Genomic DNA, 17859 nt, shown 5'->3' on the forward strand with positions numbered 1-17859 from the left:
GAGAGAGAGGGATGTGATGTTCTCGTTTCAACTGAATCATTTGGCGTCTAATTACTAGAAAAACATGAACGTATTTAGCATTTATAAGTAACATAAATATTTAATAAATAGGCTGGTTAACACTATAATGTAGCTGTAAGCAGATCTAAGAGTCTATTCATGCAGATGTTAACAGCTGTGACGCCCACAGGAGGAAGCTGCTGTATAAACATAACAAACAGCTGTAATAACAGAAAATGTCTTTATAAACAAAGAGTGAACATTAAGAAATACTTAAATACTTAAACAAGCTGCTTACAACAGCATCATCGTGTGTTAAAACCTTTTGTTAAATGCTTATATACTGATTAAACATGCTAAACACTTTCTCTTGGAACTTGTTATAACAAGAAACTGAGCAAATGTTTTTTTGTCATGGCAACAGCAAAATGAATCTGTAGCACAGATGTTTAAAAACGTAACTCCAGCTGTTGCTGTGGCGCTGCAGAGATCTGGAGGACGTGCTGCAGAGCCTCCACGCCACCAGCTGGGGGCGCCACCGTGCTCCTGATGCACTCTTTATTATTATCAAAACTATTCTTACATGTGAATTATGAGTTGGAAATCATGTCGTTTTTTCTGTGATAATTATAATTATAAAATGCTAATTGCAAAAAAAACTTTCTGCACATTTTTAAACCTGTGAACATTTGCAAACGTCTTTTTATTCCTTAAAACAACGTCCTTATTTTATTTCCATCATGCTCCTGTTCAACAAACCTGCTCATGCACAAACTGAGGGAAGGATGCAGAGGAAAGATGAAAACAGGGATTTCATGTGTTTTTACGCCTCCGTTTGTGTCTGGATCCTCCGGCAGCTGATTAACGACGTTGTTGTGGAGAACAACGTTTCTGTGGGTTTTGTTGAGAAAGTTGCGTCTCGACAGCTGTTTGGTTTCCGTGGCGTTCCCCCAACAAGTTCATGCAGCAACTTAAAAGTTGAAGGAAACGTCCGGTTTGTGAGCAGAAGGAAAGAGTCTGGCTCTGGGCTTCCTCACCAACAGCTGTCTCAGTGCCGTTGAGCAACACATGGTGCGCAGGTTCAGTTCCAGTGTAGCTGCAGAATGTGATGAGTCAGCGTTTTCCTGAACAAATCAACAGTTCAAAAAGCTAAATTAAATACTGTCAGCAGCCTGAATCAAAGGAGGCCACAGCTTCAGTTTGCATGTCTGAAGGTTGCCGCCCTCTAGCGGACAGGTGCGTGCAGTGCAGCTCCCAGACCCAGGTACTCCAGGTTCTCCGCTGCCGGGAGGAACACACCGTTACCGCTTAAAGAAGTAGCTGTGGCGGCCTGGGGCAGGAAGTCGGCCTGGTAGTCGGGGTTGTCGAGGCTGTCGCCGATGGGCAGGGGAAGTGAGTTCTGGGCGGTGTTCAGGTATTCTGGTCCCTCGGGAACTCGGCTTGAGGGCTTCAGATCCGCCTGTGGGAAGGAAAGTGAGGCGGCGCCCCAGCTCAGGCTGAGGTCCTCATAGTTGGGATTCAAAACCTCAGACAGTCTGCTGCTCCGGCTGGTGTCACTCACACTCTGGTTCATGTACTCTGCAGCACAGCAAAGAAAGAAAACCTTGATTTAATCACTGATTCATTTACCTGGAGAACACATGGTTATTGATCTGGTGTTTTTCTTTACGTCTGTTTCCTTTGCAGGTTCTGTCAGAACAAACTTTTTTAAACGTATTATTTTATGATAGTGTCATTTGAATAACGTTCGGTCGACAGTCCACACAGACGTGTACCATGGCTGGGGAAGTCTTCCTTATCCAGCGCGTTGTGAGTTGGGTCAGTGATGTATCGCAGAGCGATGCTGTTCTCTCTGACTGGATGACCGTTCTGATGAAGAGAGGCAGTGAAATGGATTTGTTCAGACTCATACAGTAACACAAGAAGAAAAGGTAAAGAGCACAACAGCACGACGCATTAGAGAGTTGATCTGAAGCCGATACGAGGCTTCAGCAGTCTGAGTTACAGTCCTCAGTATCAAAGTCCTGCTTTGTTTCCTCAGACGGCGTCTTCCTGCTGCAGAGCAGGGATTCCCAAGGACTGCTGACTCTGTCTCAGCAAGAAAAACCTGCTTCAGTCTTTACATGGACTGTAGTTTTAAGACTAATGTCCTGGGGGCGTCGAGTGGCGCAGTGGGTTGTGTAGAGGCCACCGTCCTCGCTGCAGTCGGCCCCGGTTCGAATCCCACATCATACGGCCCTTTACTGCATGTCATTCCCCCTCTCTGCCCATTTCCTGTCTCTCTACTACTGCTGTGTGTGTGTGTGTGTGTGTGTGTGTGTGTGTGTGTACCGTGGCATTGCAGGGATGGTTGTCATGGTTACCCACTCCTTTGTAAGGGAGCAGGTATTCTTCACCGTCGACCACACCCTCCGTGTCGTCTGAGCTCAGCAGGCGAGAGTAAAACCTGCTGTCTGACGGACTGGGAAGGTCACCCTGAGACGTCAGATCAGATCACATGATGTTCAGGCAGCTTAGAATGAACTAAAAATCACAACCCAGTTTGGGTCAATACAACAGCAACACTGCACTGGGCCCAGTATCGATGATTCTTTTCTCCCAGTTTAGGTGCAACTTTCTAACTGACTGTTGTGTCATTTACTCACACTGAACTACAGCTGTCTTGAACCACAACACAACAAACTACAAAGGACTCAATATTATTAACAGTCAGTACAAACTAGTGACGGACAGTTTTCACTGTCGGGACATTGTCTGTCGGATGTTCATGGATCTCGTATATTCACTTGTTGAGCACCTTCTTATTATTATCTGATAGAAATGATGTTCAGAACTTACAGCTTGAATTGTTAAAAACAAGAAAGTTCCTGAACTCGAACACACACACTTGTTTACCTGTATGACCAGGTATCTGGACGGGTCTCTGGCCATTTTAGAGAACTCCACTATCAGCTCTCTGAACCGGGGGCGACTGGACGGCTCGATCATCCAACCTGAGGGGAGGGAAGTTGTTGTGTGAATTATCTCAACGCCTTCGTCACACATTCATGTTCCCCTGCGGGCGACTTGTCATAACTTGTCTTACATTTGACCATGATCATGTAGACGTCGATGGTGCAGATGGGCGGCTGCGGCAGCCGGTCTCCTCTCTCCAGCACCGAGGCGATCTCACTGGCCGGGATACCGTCGTACGGCTTGGAGCCGAACGTCATCAGCTCCCACACGGTCACACCTGCGGACCACAGACTCAGGTGGGTGGAATTACATCCACACAAATCCAAACAGATGCTTCCACACAGCTGCTCAGGTGTCGGTGATGCACCGGTACTGATATTTTTTTTTTTTAATCTAATGTTGATATTGAGTTAATAATAATGTGTAATTGTTGTTTATTTTTGTGCAGACTCTCTCTCCGCCTCCCCTCACCCGTATTTAAGTCTGATTCTATTTTTAAAGGGACAAAACACATAATAAACAAAGTTAAAATGAATTTGACTGATTGTATTTTTAATAAGATGTTCCCGCGGTGAGGAAACCTGTGTATAGATGTTGTTGTGAACGATAATCACTTAATGAAAATCTGCTTTGAAAAATCAATAACCTCTGAATGTCACGTGGCGGCGTCAGATCAGACGGACCGGACCGTCAGTGCCGATGTTGCTTTTTAAAAAGCTGCTTTAAAAGCTTCACAAGTCCTGAAGCTCAGCAGCAAAGACTTAAATCAGTTTGTTTGTTGTTTGTTGTTTGTTGTTTGTTTGTTTCCGGCTCGGGTCAGAGCAGGTCGACGTCACTCACCGTAGCTCCAGACGTCACTCTGATGTGTGTACGTCCACTGGAGGATCGACTCCAACGCCATCCACTTAATGGGAACCTGCAGAGAGAGAGCGGAGGAGGGAGGCGAGGCTTCACTACTGAAGGACCATCAGTTCATCTGTGTGTTTATCCTAGCTTAGCACACACACACACACACGCACACACACACACACACACACACACACACACACACACACACACACACACACACCTTTCCTCCGTCAGCGTGATACTCCTTCTCATCAGCCGTCAGCAGCTTGGCGAGGCCGAAGTCTGTGATCTTGACGTGGTTAGGAGTTTTCACCAGGACGTTCCTCGCCGCCAGGTCTCGATGCACCAGGTGCCGATCCTCCAGGTAGCTCATCCCCTACACACACACACACACACACACACACACACACAGATTTAAAGTGGGTGTTATGACCAAAAACAAATTCTACTTTGTACCTTTTTAAATATGTTTTATTTATTTATTTAATTCATTATTTGATCTCATTTATCTGGTTCTGTTAACAAAAGTGCTACACAAATTATTATTATTATCATTATTATTTCTATTGCTTGTTATTTTGTGTGACTACAGCATGAGAGTCGGTGTAAGGCGGAGATATATTGACGGCCGCCTCCCGAAGCTGCAGGATGCACAGGAACACGAGGGGCAGCGTGGAGGCGGCGGGATGTGACCTGGAAGCTGCTGCTGGAAGTATTGGTATTACTGCAGAACGACCAGATCATCAACCTCCTCCAGCGTGGCCGTGTTTCTGGTTTACATCCTGTAGTCTTGTTCGGTCTGAGCGCCAGAGGTTTCCTCCGGTGTCTGGAAAGCGGGTTTATGTCTTTGGGTTTATCTGCGGCTTCTCGCTCCATCAGGAGAAGGTCATAAGACGAAGAGTCCGACCTCAGTGGAAATCAGAAGCGTTGTGAACATCCACACTTGAAGATGGAGCAAGAAAACGCACAAATTCAGTCTCGTCCGAGAGACGCTGAGAAATATACGAGTTCAGACCCTTTCTCACCTGCACACAGCCGACCAATCACGGAGGGAGCTGGGTGTCCTAACCTGACAGTGGAGGGGGTTTCTGAAGCTAATCCCCCCCCCCCCCCCCCCCCCCCCGACACACGGCAGCAGCTCAACGTAGAACAACAACATCAAGGTTTCACACTGAGCTCATGACCTTGTTGTTCCAGATTTTCCCAGCACTTAAAGATCCCAATCAGACTAAAGCAGAGATTGAGTAGATTAACACTCTCTCCACACACACACACACACACACACACACACACACACACACACACACACACACACACACACACACACACTCTGCTGCTGTGTTCAGGCTAATAGGCCTCTGCAGGCTTAGAGTGAGCTGCTGCCTGAGGTGGAGACGAGGAACCAGAGACACGAGCTCAGGAGCAGAAGAAGATTTACAGTCAGACTCGGTGAGAGAAGCCGTTTATCTGGACGCACCTTGGCGATCTGGACACACCAGTTGAGCAGCCACTGGGCGCCGACGTGGTCCCTGTGGTGCCGGACGTAGTCCAGCAAGCAGCCGTACGGCATCAGCTGAGTCACCAGCTGGACCGACGACGTCAGGCAGATTCCCAGCAGACGACACACGTGAGGGTGATCCACGCTCGCCATTACATACGCCTCCTGTGCACGCACACGCACACACACACACACACACACACACACACATTAGTGTTTGAAACATCTAAAGGATGTCCTGAAAATGATTAGAGGAGGAGGAATGCAGGAGATTTAGTCTTCAGAGATGAATTCACTTGTTTTAGATTCATTCCCTTGAATTACTTCATTTCTTCATTCACGTTAATAACTCGACTCTTCTTCAGTGCCACCTGATTCTCTCCAGAAACTGTTTCATGTCCAAACTGAATGAACCGGAGGACGGAGGCGTCTGATGAACTTTCAAACCAAAGGAGCGAAATACTAAAATACATGAAAAGCAGTTATAGAGGAAAAGAAGAATCAAAGGGAGAAAACCAAAGAGAGTCTCACATCCAGGATTTCTTGGTTGGCTTTAGGTGATGTGGCCTCTCTGAGAACTTTGATGGCTACTGGGATCTTCACGTTCTCTCCCTCAGGGATCCACAGACCCTGAACACACAAACCAGATCACACAAACCAGATCACACAAACCAGATCACACAAACCAGATCACACAAACCAGATCACACAAACCAGGTCACACAAACCAGATCACACAAACCAGATCACACAAAACCAGTCACACAAACCAGATCACACAAACCAGGTCACACAAACCAGATCACACAAACCAGATCACACAAACCAGATCACACAAACCAGATCACACAAACCAGATCACACAAACCAGGTCACACAAACCAGATCACACAAACCAGATCACACAAACCAGGTCACACAAACCAGATCACACAAACCAGATCACACAAACCAGATCACACAAACCAGATCACACTTCACCCTAATTCTTTTACCGAACAGCAAGTGATGGCTTCACCAAAAACACCATCAGGTGAAGTTTTGTCTGTTACCTTGAAGACGGTCCCAAAGGCCCCGGAGCCGAGCACCCGGACCTTCTTAAACTCCGTCTCCTTCAGGATCCTGAGCAGCGCCTGGTTGGGAGCTTCACCGCTCGGAGTCAGCGGCTCCACCAGCTGACGGACGGACAGACAGACAGATTAAATATTTGGTGACAGTTTTGGTTAACAGGACTAACGCCGGCCTCTCCCACCTCTCTCTCCTGCAGCAGTCGCCGCAGTGTCCTCTTCCTCCTGATTCGCCGTCGCCGTAGCAACACAAAGATGACCAACGACACGATGACGGCGACCAAGAGCCCGCCAACCACACCCGCCGCCAACGTGGAGTGTGTGGCGGCCCTGAGAGGACGCACGGAGCACAGGTGAGATAAACAGGCAAGTCACGTATAATTCTATCACATTTAGTTGGTGAAGAACAAACAAAGATTTCCATTCAACTCCATCACTGTTACTATTTACTATCACTATATATAATGTAAGAAGACTTCAAGTTTAGTTGAGAAGAATTCCCACTGACGTCCAATCAGATTTACTGTGTTATTATAGGTGCAGTTCCCACTGACATTCACACCTGAGCTGCAACCTGCTCAGATCTACAGTTAACCTGTTCACACCTGGCTCACTCAACTGCAGGACTCTTGTTAGTGAAGCAAAGAGAAGCGACAGGTTGTTTTAATGTGCTGACGACAAAATTCAACAAACTTATTTTATCCTCTTTTATTGTATTTTATTTTATTAGCACATACAAATTTAGAATAAGAAGTTAAAAGAAGTTCAAACAAACGTAACGTAATGTAATGTAACGTAATGTAACGCAATGTAATGTAACGTTATGTAACGTAACGTGATGTAACGTAACGTGATGTAACGTTACGTAATGTAACGTAACGTAATGTAACATAACCTAATGTAATGTAACGCAACATAATGTAATGTAACGTAATGTAACGTGATGTAACGTAACATAACGTAACGTAATGTAACGTAAGGTAACGTAATGTAACGTAACGTAATGTAACGTAACGTAAGGTAACGTAATGTAACGTAACGTAACGTAACGTAATGTAACGTAACGTGATGTAACGTAACGTGATGTAACGTAACGTAACGTAATGTAACGTAACGTAACGTAACGTAACGTAACGTAACGTAACGTAATGTAACGTAACGTAATGTAACGTAACGTAACGTAAGGTAACGTAATGTAACGTAACGTAACGTAACGTAACGTGACGTAATGTAACATAATGTAACGTGATGTAACGTAACGTAACGTAACGTAAGGTAACGTAATGTAACGTAATGTAACGTAATGTAACGTAATGTAACGTAATGTAACGTAATGTAACGTAATGTAACGTAATGTAACGTAACGTAACGTAATGTAACATAATGTAACGTAATGTAACGTAACGTAACGTAACGTAACGTAAGGTAACGTAATGTAACGTAATGTAACGTAACGTAACGTAATGTAACATAATGTAACGTGATGTAACGTAACGTAACGTAACGTAGCGTAATGTAACGTAACGTAACGTAATGTAACATAATGTAACGTGATGTAACGTAACGTAACGTAGCGTAATGTAACGTAACGTAACGTAGCGTAATGTAACGTAACGTAACGTAATGTAACATAATGTAACGTAACGTAACGTAGCGTCAGGGTAAAGCAGTGAGTATTTTACCCTGTGCATCCCGACAGTCCAGGACCTGAACACCTGCAGAGACAGAGAACACCTTCAATCCACGACTCACTTCTGCTGATTAATATAATTAATAATAATTGATTCACATCAGAGTGATCGGACGCTGAACGGCGGCGCAGTGACAGTCTCACCCCTGGGTGCAGTTCTGGTGGCAGGACTGGCACTGGCCCGTGCTGTCGGGGTATTTCCAGATCAGCGTGTCTCCGTCTCCCGGGAAACCGTGGGGACAGCGCCACACGCAGTGAGGGCCGTCTTTAAAATGGGCGCACTGGGAACACTGGTCCGGACCCTGCGGGGGGGGGGGGGGGGGGGGGGCAGAGGGACGAGGGTCATTTCTGTCTTTTTACAGATTTAAAATGATCCAAAATATTGTGAAAAAACAAGAAATATATAAAATATCAGATGAAATTTTATTTCCATTATTTTCCATTTGATCATTTCTGTTTAAATTCTGCTAAATATTTAGTTTCCTGTCGCCACGTCACATCATCCTTTCTCTTCTTTGAATTCAGATTTTCATTTTAGAAGTTGAGCATTTTTTAAAATAATTTATAAAATGCATCATAATATTCTTCATATTTTACATAGAAAAGAGCTTTAAATGATTATTGATCATTATTTGCTTCCAATGCAAAAGTTATGTAATTTGAGCAGGAACAAATGATCTACACTCAAAGGCAAACTTACTACCTTTCAGAACCACGTCACGGTCTTGTTCAGCTGAGGAAGACCATGCAGATGAGGCCAAAAAGGCAAAGTGGACCTTGAGTTGTGATTATTTTTGCTCATAAGTGATCTCATGATAAAGCTCAGATTAGGATGAGATCCAGATGTGCGTGTGACAGACAGCAGCTGGACTGACCGGCCCGCGGCAGGTCGGGATCCCGGTCTTCAGCAGACACTCCGGGTGACACTCGACGCAGCTGCTGTTCACCTCAACCTCTCTGGGTTCACTGCAGAGAGAGAGAGGGTCAGGGGTCAGGGGTCAGGGGTCAGGGGTCAGGACGCTCTGTCAGCTGGCTGTTCTTTAGAGCACAGCTCCTCTCACCCCTGCAGCAGGTGACAGAACGGCACACAGCGCCCCCTACGGTCAAAGTGGCGACAGGAGACACACATGGTCGGACCTGGCCCCCAGCAGCCCCCGGCTGTGCACTGCTCGTCACAGGTTCGATTCTGCTGTTCTGTGAGAGAGAGAGAAAAAGATTTTATTTGTGCGACTTGACTGAAACGGAGGAAAACTGGACTCACATCCGGTGACTCACCGCAGTCGTCGACGGGAGCGTTGTTGCGTACGCTGATGGTCTGGTCGGCGGATCGGAAGAGGCGGAGCCACAGCTCGCGTTGGGCGTAGCAGAGCTGAGGGTTGTCCTTCAGCATCACCTTCCCAGCGCTCACCTCCTTCAGAGAGCGCAGACCCAGCCAGCGCAGGTGCTTCGCTCTCACCACCGCCAGACTGTGGAGACTGGAGAGGGCAGAGGTCACGTGAGGGTGCGTTTGTGGAGGGGGGGGTGGGACACGGTCGAGTCCTGGTTGACGAGTGGTTTGTCTAACGACCCTGAGGATGATGATCATGTGACGCGTTGAGCACGGCCTAGTTATCTTTCTAAGAAACACAAAGAGTTGCTTCTATCGAACGAATCCGTTCAACAGGAACCATCGTCGTTCCCTTTCAGCCGCCACTGACAGAAATGTTGGCGGCCCCAGAACTGTACGAGTACATGATGCTGTCATTGGCCAATCACAGCGGCAGGCTTTACTACGCAGAGGGAAAAACAAACAATGAAAGGAGTTTAAAAACGGTTTCAATCAGTTTGTTTTAAGAAAAAATCTATATTGTTAAAATTGTTCTGTTGTGCAAATGACTTGTCGTCCCACTTGTAATCCCTCCGTGGGCCCCCAGTGGGCCCCCAGTGGCCCCCAGTGGCCCCAGTGGGCCCCCAGTGGGCCCCCAGTGGCCCCCAGTGGGCCCCCAGTGGGCCCCCAGTGGGCCCCCAGTGGCCCCCAGTGGCCCCAGTGGGCCCCCAGTGGGCCCCCAGTGGCCCCCAGTGGGCCCCCAGTGGGCCCCAGGGGGCCCCGGCCCACAGGTCGGAACCGCTGCTCTGACAACATCAGCTTGTAATTTGGGCTGAAGGCTGATGTTCAATGTCAATGATTAACTGTGGAGCAAGTTTTAGCTTTCTGCATTTCTGGATATACAAGATAAAATATGCAAAAATAAAAAATGGCACAGTCCTTTAAAATAACTGTTGCAATAAAAAGAAAATCAATATAATATAATAAATATAAATATAAAACCTCATTATGGACTCACGAGCGCGTCGTTCTCCCTCGGATGATCTCCAGGTTCTCGAACACCGACAGCGAGGTCAGATTCTCCGGCCAGGACTGGATCAGCAGGAACCCTGGAGGTACAGGTTTAAACTTTATTTACACTGACTGAACGGACAGAACGGTGTCACTGCTGAGGAGCGGCGCTGGTGAACTTTGACCTACCGGTGATCTCCCTCACTGTCCTGAAGTACTCCAGCTTCTCCGGGGCCATGGGCGGGATTTTATAGTGTGCGTCCCTGGAACAGCCAATCACAACAATCCTCACTTTCAAATGACTGATGACATGTGAACTGAAGCGTGGAACCTCCTGGACAGGAAGTAGTTCCAGTGAAAAGGTAACTCATGTTTGGATTCTCTGAGTCGTGATGGAAACAAACACACTCTCACCCGGTGAACGAGGTTTCAATGAGCGAGATGTCCCCGTTGATTTTAGTGCAGTTCCTGAAGGATTCGATGTTGGAGGCGTTCACTGCCATGGTTTTGATCAGAGAGCCGACCCCGACTCCGTCACAGGCTGCAGGGGAAACAACACTGTCAGGTTACCTGTGTAGTACTCAGGTGTCTCTCTCTCTCTCCCTCTCTAGGTCGCTCTACCTTTGGGACAGGGTCCATCACAAGCTTTGCAGCGTTGGACTCCGTTCTCCTCCACCTCGTACATTCCGGCGCCGCAGGTTCGAACACATGAGCCGTCCGTCACCACGTAGTTATCTGTACACAGAGGCGAGCGGCGTCAGCAGACGTCTGCTCTCACTCTACCCCCCGGGCAAAAACTGGACCCCCTTTACATATCGGTTCAATGATCCTCCCCGGCACCCGGAAACCAAGCTGCACTCTGGATTAACAGAAGAACTGATTGATTGTTTCACTGGCAGCAGCTTCTCAGTTGTGAATCTCTGAATGTTCAATTCATCAAGTATCTGATGCTGAACAGCCTCACACTTCTCCTCTGATGGATTCATGTCAGTTTGATAAAACACAACTTTACAACAGATCTAAACCGTCTACAGTCCAGGCTCGGACCTAACTGTCATGATCTCAAACTTCAGAGACAAACTGCGATTAATAAAAAGATGTAGAGCCAATGACATGGAGTAAATCTGAGGTTTAGTTCTGTCCAACATCTTCATATTGTGGCTGTTAAAACCACCGCAGCCTTTACAACGAATCACAAGGTTCAACTCAATAAATGAAAGGGTTCAAAGGTCGTACGTGGGCAGGCCTTGACGCAGGTTGCCCCGAAGGTGAACTTGGCGTTGGGGTTGTTGACCACCTGGTGAGTTTTGGGGTCGTAGAGTTTCAGCGGAGGACAAGTATCTTTACACGTCCCGTCGTCATTAAAGTCCCTGCAGGCCTGAAGAAGAGGTGGAGACAGTGAGAAAGACAGAGGCTGCATTCGCTTCCTTTTTATTTTAACAAGAAGAAGAAGAATAAGAAGTTTCTCTGTGTTCGTCATGGTTTCTTCTTCGTGGATGTAGCTGCTGTTAGTAGTGAAATAAATGATTAGGTCTGGACTAGATTTACATGATTGACTTGAATCAAGAATCTGAGGATTAAGACTCGTCCTGACTAAAGGTTTTTCATCTGTAAGACTGATGAGCTCCTGAACTCGTGGCTGCACGAGACCAGAGGCAGCAAACACTAAAACTGAACTCAGAGCAGCTGACAGGCGTCATGATGATTTATTAACTTCTTAGTTGGACTCTGTCCTGGACCGGCTTCAGGTTTGAGCCGGTCTTCAATGGGACCTGATCTGGACTTGCCTTTCTTCACTTGGGACTTGAGACTTGTCTGTCTCCGTATGAAGACCTCACCTGTCTCCGTATGAAGACCTCCCCTGTCTCCGTATGAAGACCTCCCCTGTCTTCGTATGAAGACCTCCCCTGTCTTCGTATGAAGACCTCCCCTGTCTCCGTATGAAGACCTCACCTGTCTTCATACGGGACTCCCCCGTATTTCAGAGCTTACTTAAATTTCTGTTTGTTTGTTTGTTTGTTTGTTTGTTTGTTTGTTTGTCCCAGACGTTTGTAAACACCTGCAAACTGTCACAACCAGTGAAGAGCTTCAGTTCTGGATCAGGATAATGCAGACTACAGTATCACACACACACACACACACACACACACTGACCAGGCAGTCGGTGGCTCGGGGTCCAGTGCAGCCGGCAGCACAGTGTTCGTTGCAGCAGTCGCTGGGTTTGGGCCCCCGACACCTCCCGCTGCACTGCTCCGCACACTGAGACTTCGTGACTGGTGGAGACGCAGGGAGACGCTTCGTTACACATCTGATATAACGTGATAATGATGTTTCTTTCTTTCTTTATCTGCTGGAACATTCAAACAGTTGAAAATCATCTGCACAAAGAGGCTGTGTTTACATCTCTGACAGTGATCCGGTCCTGCCGCCCAACACGAACCGTTAACACACCCCGGGTCACACTTCTCACCTGGAAACACACACACACACACACACACACACACACACACACACACATTGAGTGAAACCCTTCAGATCACAGCTGAAAGAGTAAAATACAAAAATGTCACGTCATTATTTTTCTACATACATTGACGGGCAAATGTGTCCATCTTGAAAAGCATCATGGGATTGCTGTTTTTGTCCAGGATGTCCCACCACTGGATGGTCTCAGTGTTACACAGCAAAGGATTGTGGGTCATCTTCACCCCTCCTTTCAGGACCTCTGTGAGGAAGACGATGGACACACATCATAAATGACTGAAGGTTTTAGCAGAAAAGATTTTCAGGGTTCAGAGAGTCAAACACTCACGTTCTGATTTCATGACAAAAATCTAACTTTTATTCCAAAAGAGAAACGGTGAATCTCCCTCCAGCTGAGCTGAGAGAAAACCCGTCCGTCGCAGAAACCAGCAGGTATCTATGTTGCGGCTGATTGGACGTGACTGTGTGCGATCTCAAATCCCGCCTTTCACATTGAAGATTTCCTTCTGTTTGGCGTCTAGTTTCTCCCAGATATTCAAACCTAAAATACACGGCTGGATGTTGCTGATGCTTCACACCAGAACTGGACATTTCAATCGACAAACTCCCCTTCAGGACCCCAAACCGACCCGGTGCCACTCCTGTTTGTAACCAGCAGCTTCCTGTTTTCTCCTGTGATACCGGAGTTACTTCCTGTTGCTGGTCGGCTGCGCTCCAGGGTCTGGACGTCCTGGAGGTGGAGCAGGTTGTTGGCAGAATAATTGTGGAGTTGTGGGTAAAATGTGGCTCTGCAGAGCAGGTGGACTACAAACAGAGTCTGTGCACGTTGCCAGGAGCTGGTGAGCTAGCGGAGCGGCTGCGACGTTTACAGGCCGAAGAGGCCGCGGTGGCGTTTTCCTGCAGAGTCGGTGCTGGGAGATGAAAACATCCTGTATCTTGACGTGTTGGTGTGTGTGGTCGGTCTCATCGGGACAATCAGGGGCGGGCGTCCGGGCGTATTGCCCTTCAGAGTTCAAGTCTGACGTCAGAGATCAAGATGAACTCATAGTCAGAGTCGCGGCGTGCTTCCTCTTCCTGAAGCATCAAACTGAACAAACAGCCACGTGATTAAAATGCTGATAAAACATCAGCTGTAGAGGTTCACTGTGAGTCTAATCCTTTTTAATAAATAAATCTAAAGAATAAATTCACTGAAAAATACTTGTATCAAGATCCTTTTATCCTCTTTAAGATCCCATGATCACATGACATCAGACATGATCTGTCAAAACCACGACTCAAGTTCCTGCACGTCCTCCAGGAATCCACAGCCACAGAGCGGCAGACGCCTCCTTCCCGCCATCACAGAGCTTCCTGTCAGAACAGCTGATGGAGCAAAGCCTCCACACATAAAGCATCTACGTCACCAGACAAAGCTCTTGCAGGTGCGGTCTATTTCCTGCTGCCAGAACACAGTCGTCGCCCCCCCCCCGGCTTGTAAAGGGAGATGAAGCAGAAAACAACAGTAAATAAGAAAAACACTGGCGGCCGCAGGAGCGCCTCTTGTCAACGAGGAATTACAATATCAGAGGTTGTTTTTACACATTAACACCCACAATCCCACAGTCGGATCCACATGGTGGGTTTTATCACTTCACAGAGATGATCCAGTGATTTAATAAAGGCTTCGCTTTCTGACTGAAGGTCCCGAAAGATCAGGTAAAGGTGCATAAGTAACTAGTAACCCCGTCACATCACGGCCCCCGCCTGATCACACTTCTGCTTTTAGATGCTTTTTCACAGAAAGTGTTTGAAACTCACGACCGAAGTATTCAAATGTTCTGTCACTGTGTTCCTTATGGAGGGAAATAACCCCCCCAGGAGCCGCCTGAAGGCCCCTGAAGGCCCCTGAGAACCACTGCTCTGCACTGCAGGTACCTATGGAATAACTAACCCCATTAGGACCGAGGTAAAAGACGCGTCGAGAGGAAACTGCTTTTAAAGCCGAACACGTGACGTGACGTTACTTCTGACTCTGACATGTTTTCACTCCTGGTTTTAACTGGCCACTGAGCTGCTCTTCTCACAGACCTGGCAACCTGAAGCTGCCCCGACCCGAGCCCCTGAACTACCCACTGGATCTGTGTATATACAGGGAGCTCCAAACTCCTAACAGCCCCTGAACTACCCACTGGATCTGTGTATATACAGGGAGCTCCAAACTCCTAACAGCCCCTGAACTACCCACTGGATCTGTGTATATACAGGGAGCTCCAAACTCCTAACAGCCCCTGAACTACCCACCAGCTCAGTGTTTGCTATGGCGGGAAAACTTGGTCTCTTCTGGCCGTGTGTGTGTGTGTGTGTGTGTGTGTGTGTGTGTGTGTGTGTGTGTGTGTGTCTGTGTGTGTGTCTGTGTCTGTGTGTGTGTGTGTGTGTCTGTGTGTGTGTGTGTGTCTCTGTGTGCGTGTGTGAGTGTGTGTATATGTGTGTCTCTGTGTGTGTGTGTCTGTGTGTGTGCATGTGCATGTGTGTGTGTCTGTGTGTGTGTGCATGTGTGTGTGTGTCTCTGTGTGTGCGTGTGTGTCTCTGTGTGCGTGTGTGAGTGTGTGTATATGTGTGTCTCTGTGTGTGTGTGTGTGTGTCTGTGCGTGTGTGTGTGTGTGTCTCTGTGTGTGTGCATGTGTGTGTGTGTGCGTGTGCATGTGTGTATATGTGTGTCTCTGTGTGTGTGTGTGTCTCTGTGTGTGTGTGTGTGTGCATGTGTGTGCGTGTGCATGTGCGTGTGTGTGTGTGCATGTGTGTGTGTGCTCGTGGCAGATGTTTGTGTTCATACCGGTCAGGCTGCTGAGCTGCAGCTGTCTCAGGCCGCTGGTGTAGTTGAGCGTTGCAGACGACAGGTTCCTGTTGTAGTTGGACATGACCAGCAGAGCGAACTGGCCTTCGTAGAGGTTCTGACCTCGGATCAGCCTCAGATTGACCAACGGGACGGTCGCGGCCTCGTTCATGGCGATCAGGACGTAGCCGCTGACTTCCTGTATAGACTGAGTTAATGATGGAGAACAGGATGAATGAGTTCGCTTAAAGAGATCACTGATATTTGTTTTCGCAGGAACATTTCATGGATGTTTTTTCAGCTCTGTGAAAGAAACATAAAAATCACATTTACTTTAAATTCCTCCTCTGCATCATCCGTCAGTCTGTAGGTTGATTTCCTTCCTTTGAGGCAGCCGCTGGCTTCACTTCGCTTCAAGATCAATGGTTATTAATTTTTAATTCATTCCATTATACGGACAAAGTCTGTAGCTGTCTGGAAATCGGTGTGACCAATCTGATGTTGCAGCTGTTTTCTGTCTCATCTAATTTGTGCAGCGCTATTGAGTTATATCTTCCTGTTGAACTTGTTGAAGAGTCTCTGACTGAGGGAAGGATTTAATCAAATCTACTGCAAAAATATCAGACTTCCTTGGATCCTGCAGAGATTACGGCTCGTCTCTGTATCTTAAAAAAGCTGTTCACACGTAAACGATCCATTTAGGAAATTCCCTGAAATGAGGCGTTTGTTTGAGACGGAGGTTTCATTCATCGGCTTCACAGCTACACGACTGTTTCCTGGACGAGCAGCGACTGTGTTGAACTCCCTGTCCATGTGATGAAGGGAGAAAAGCTCCTCAAGGCAACGGCGCTGTTTGGCATTTTACCATCGGTTCACGGATGTCGGAGCGTCCTCGAACGCAACACAAAGGCAGTTTTGAAAATGGCGCTTACTCACATCTGCAGCCCCGCGGGAGGGAAATGTCACTCTGACACTGACAGAAATAAAGAGGAACAGAAACACGCTGCTGTTCAAAAGGAGAAGCGGAGACTGATGATTCGCTGTGACATCATCACAGGAAACAAACAGGAGCTCGTTACACGCCTGCAACAACGCCGACACACTAATAATGATAATAATAATAATAATAACATCTATCTATGTTATTTCCAGTGACATTAACATCTCTTACTGTCTGAAACAGGAGGAAATACAGGTGGATTCAGTCAGGTGGCGCCATCATACCTCACATCTGAAACCACCTGAACCTTTTCCAATAAACTGAAACTGGTTCATATTCTCAGGAAAGGCCTCAGGGTTTCTTTTTTCTTTAGTGAATGCAACACGTTTCAGAATCAGGAAGGAAGTAAAACCAATGGCCGCCTGGAGGGGGAGGGGCATCAACATAAAAACTGATGATACAAGTTTATTAGACCCACGTCGACCTGCGCTGGAAATAAAAAGACTCCAGGGCCGGAGACACACCTGGAGGAAGGACAGGTCCTGGTGCTCCAGAGCGTAGGTGACCTCCAGGTTCTCCATGACGACGGAGCAGTTGGAGTACATCCGCACCATGTTGTCGTAGTGATTTTCACGAGTCCCCAACAACGTCAGCTGGTTACTCATCCCCTGACACACTGACAGACAGACAGACAGACAGACAGACAGACAGATAGACAGACAGGCAGATAGATAGATAGATAGATAGACAGACAGGCAGATAGACAGATAGACAGACAGATAGATAGATAGATAGATAGATAGATAGACAGACAGACAGACGACAGACAGACAGACAGACAGACAGACAGACAGACAGATAGACAGACAGATAGATAGATAGATAGATAGATAGATAGATAGATAGACAGACAGACAGACAGACAGACGACAGACAGACAGACAGACAGACAGACAGATGTTATTGAAGTCAGTTGCTGTTCATCTTCATGGGAAAGTCTTACATTCGCTAGATGAATCTGAAGGGTCGTGAGACGATCAATCATTTTGTAATGTAATTGTTTTTTCAGGATACTGGATCACTAATTAGTTATTGACATGGAACCATGTGATCAGTTCAGAGGGAACACGTCTGAAACCCGACGTCATGATCCACAAATCTTAACCATCAAGGAAACCGGTGACTCCAGAGACTGAACACTAACGTGATGAATGAGTGAACCTCTGACCCAGTGGAGGGTGAGT

The 17859-nt window shown here is 47.1% G+C and overlaps 1 protein-coding gene across 2 annotated transcripts in view; it reads right to left on the reverse strand.

The window, feature by feature from the left end:
* Window positions 1-222: 222 nt before the first annotated feature.
* Window positions 223-17859, reverse strand: part of LOC130160998 (melanoma receptor tyrosine-protein kinase-like) — a 32362-nt gene continuing 14725 nt past the window's right edge. The window contains exons 2-27 of one of the 2 annotated variants that reach the window (XM_056363893.1): window positions 17140-17291; window positions 15676-15883; window positions 12967-13101; window positions 12778-12846; window positions 12531-12649; window positions 11613-11754; window positions 10998-11111; window positions 10791-10917; window positions 10566-10639; window positions 10384-10474; window positions 9335-9534; window positions 9121-9253; window positions 8935-9025; window positions 8204-8361; window positions 8052-8084; window positions 6555-6699; window positions 6355-6477; window positions 5834-5932; window positions 5282-5467; window positions 4025-4180; window positions 3796-3871; window positions 3086-3232; window positions 2896-2993; window positions 2332-2475; window positions 1776-1869; window positions 223-1578 (exon numbers count right to left, since the gene is read on the reverse strand). In XM_056363893.1, coding sequence (XP_056219868.1) covers window positions 1226-1578; window positions 1776-1869; window positions 2332-2475; window positions 2896-2993; window positions 3086-3232; window positions 3796-3871; window positions 4025-4180; window positions 5282-5467; window positions 5834-5932; window positions 6355-6477; window positions 6555-6699; window positions 8052-8084; window positions 8204-8361; window positions 8935-9025; window positions 9121-9253; window positions 9335-9534; window positions 10384-10474; window positions 10566-10639; window positions 10791-10917; window positions 10998-11111; window positions 11613-11754; window positions 12531-12649; window positions 12778-12846; window positions 12967-13101; window positions 15676-15883; window positions 17140-17291 — 3467 coding nt within the window. In that variant the 3' untranslated portion in view covers window positions 223-1225. The other variant, XM_056363894.1, reaches the window with a different exon arrangement.

The sequence above is a fragment of the Seriola aureovittata genome, chromosome 20, assembly GCF_021018895.1.
Source record: "Seriola aureovittata isolate HTS-2021-v1 ecotype China chromosome 20, ASM2101889v1, whole genome shotgun sequence".
Classification (NCBI taxonomy): domain Eukaryota; kingdom Metazoa; phylum Chordata; class Actinopteri; order Carangiformes; family Carangidae; genus Seriola; species Seriola aureovittata.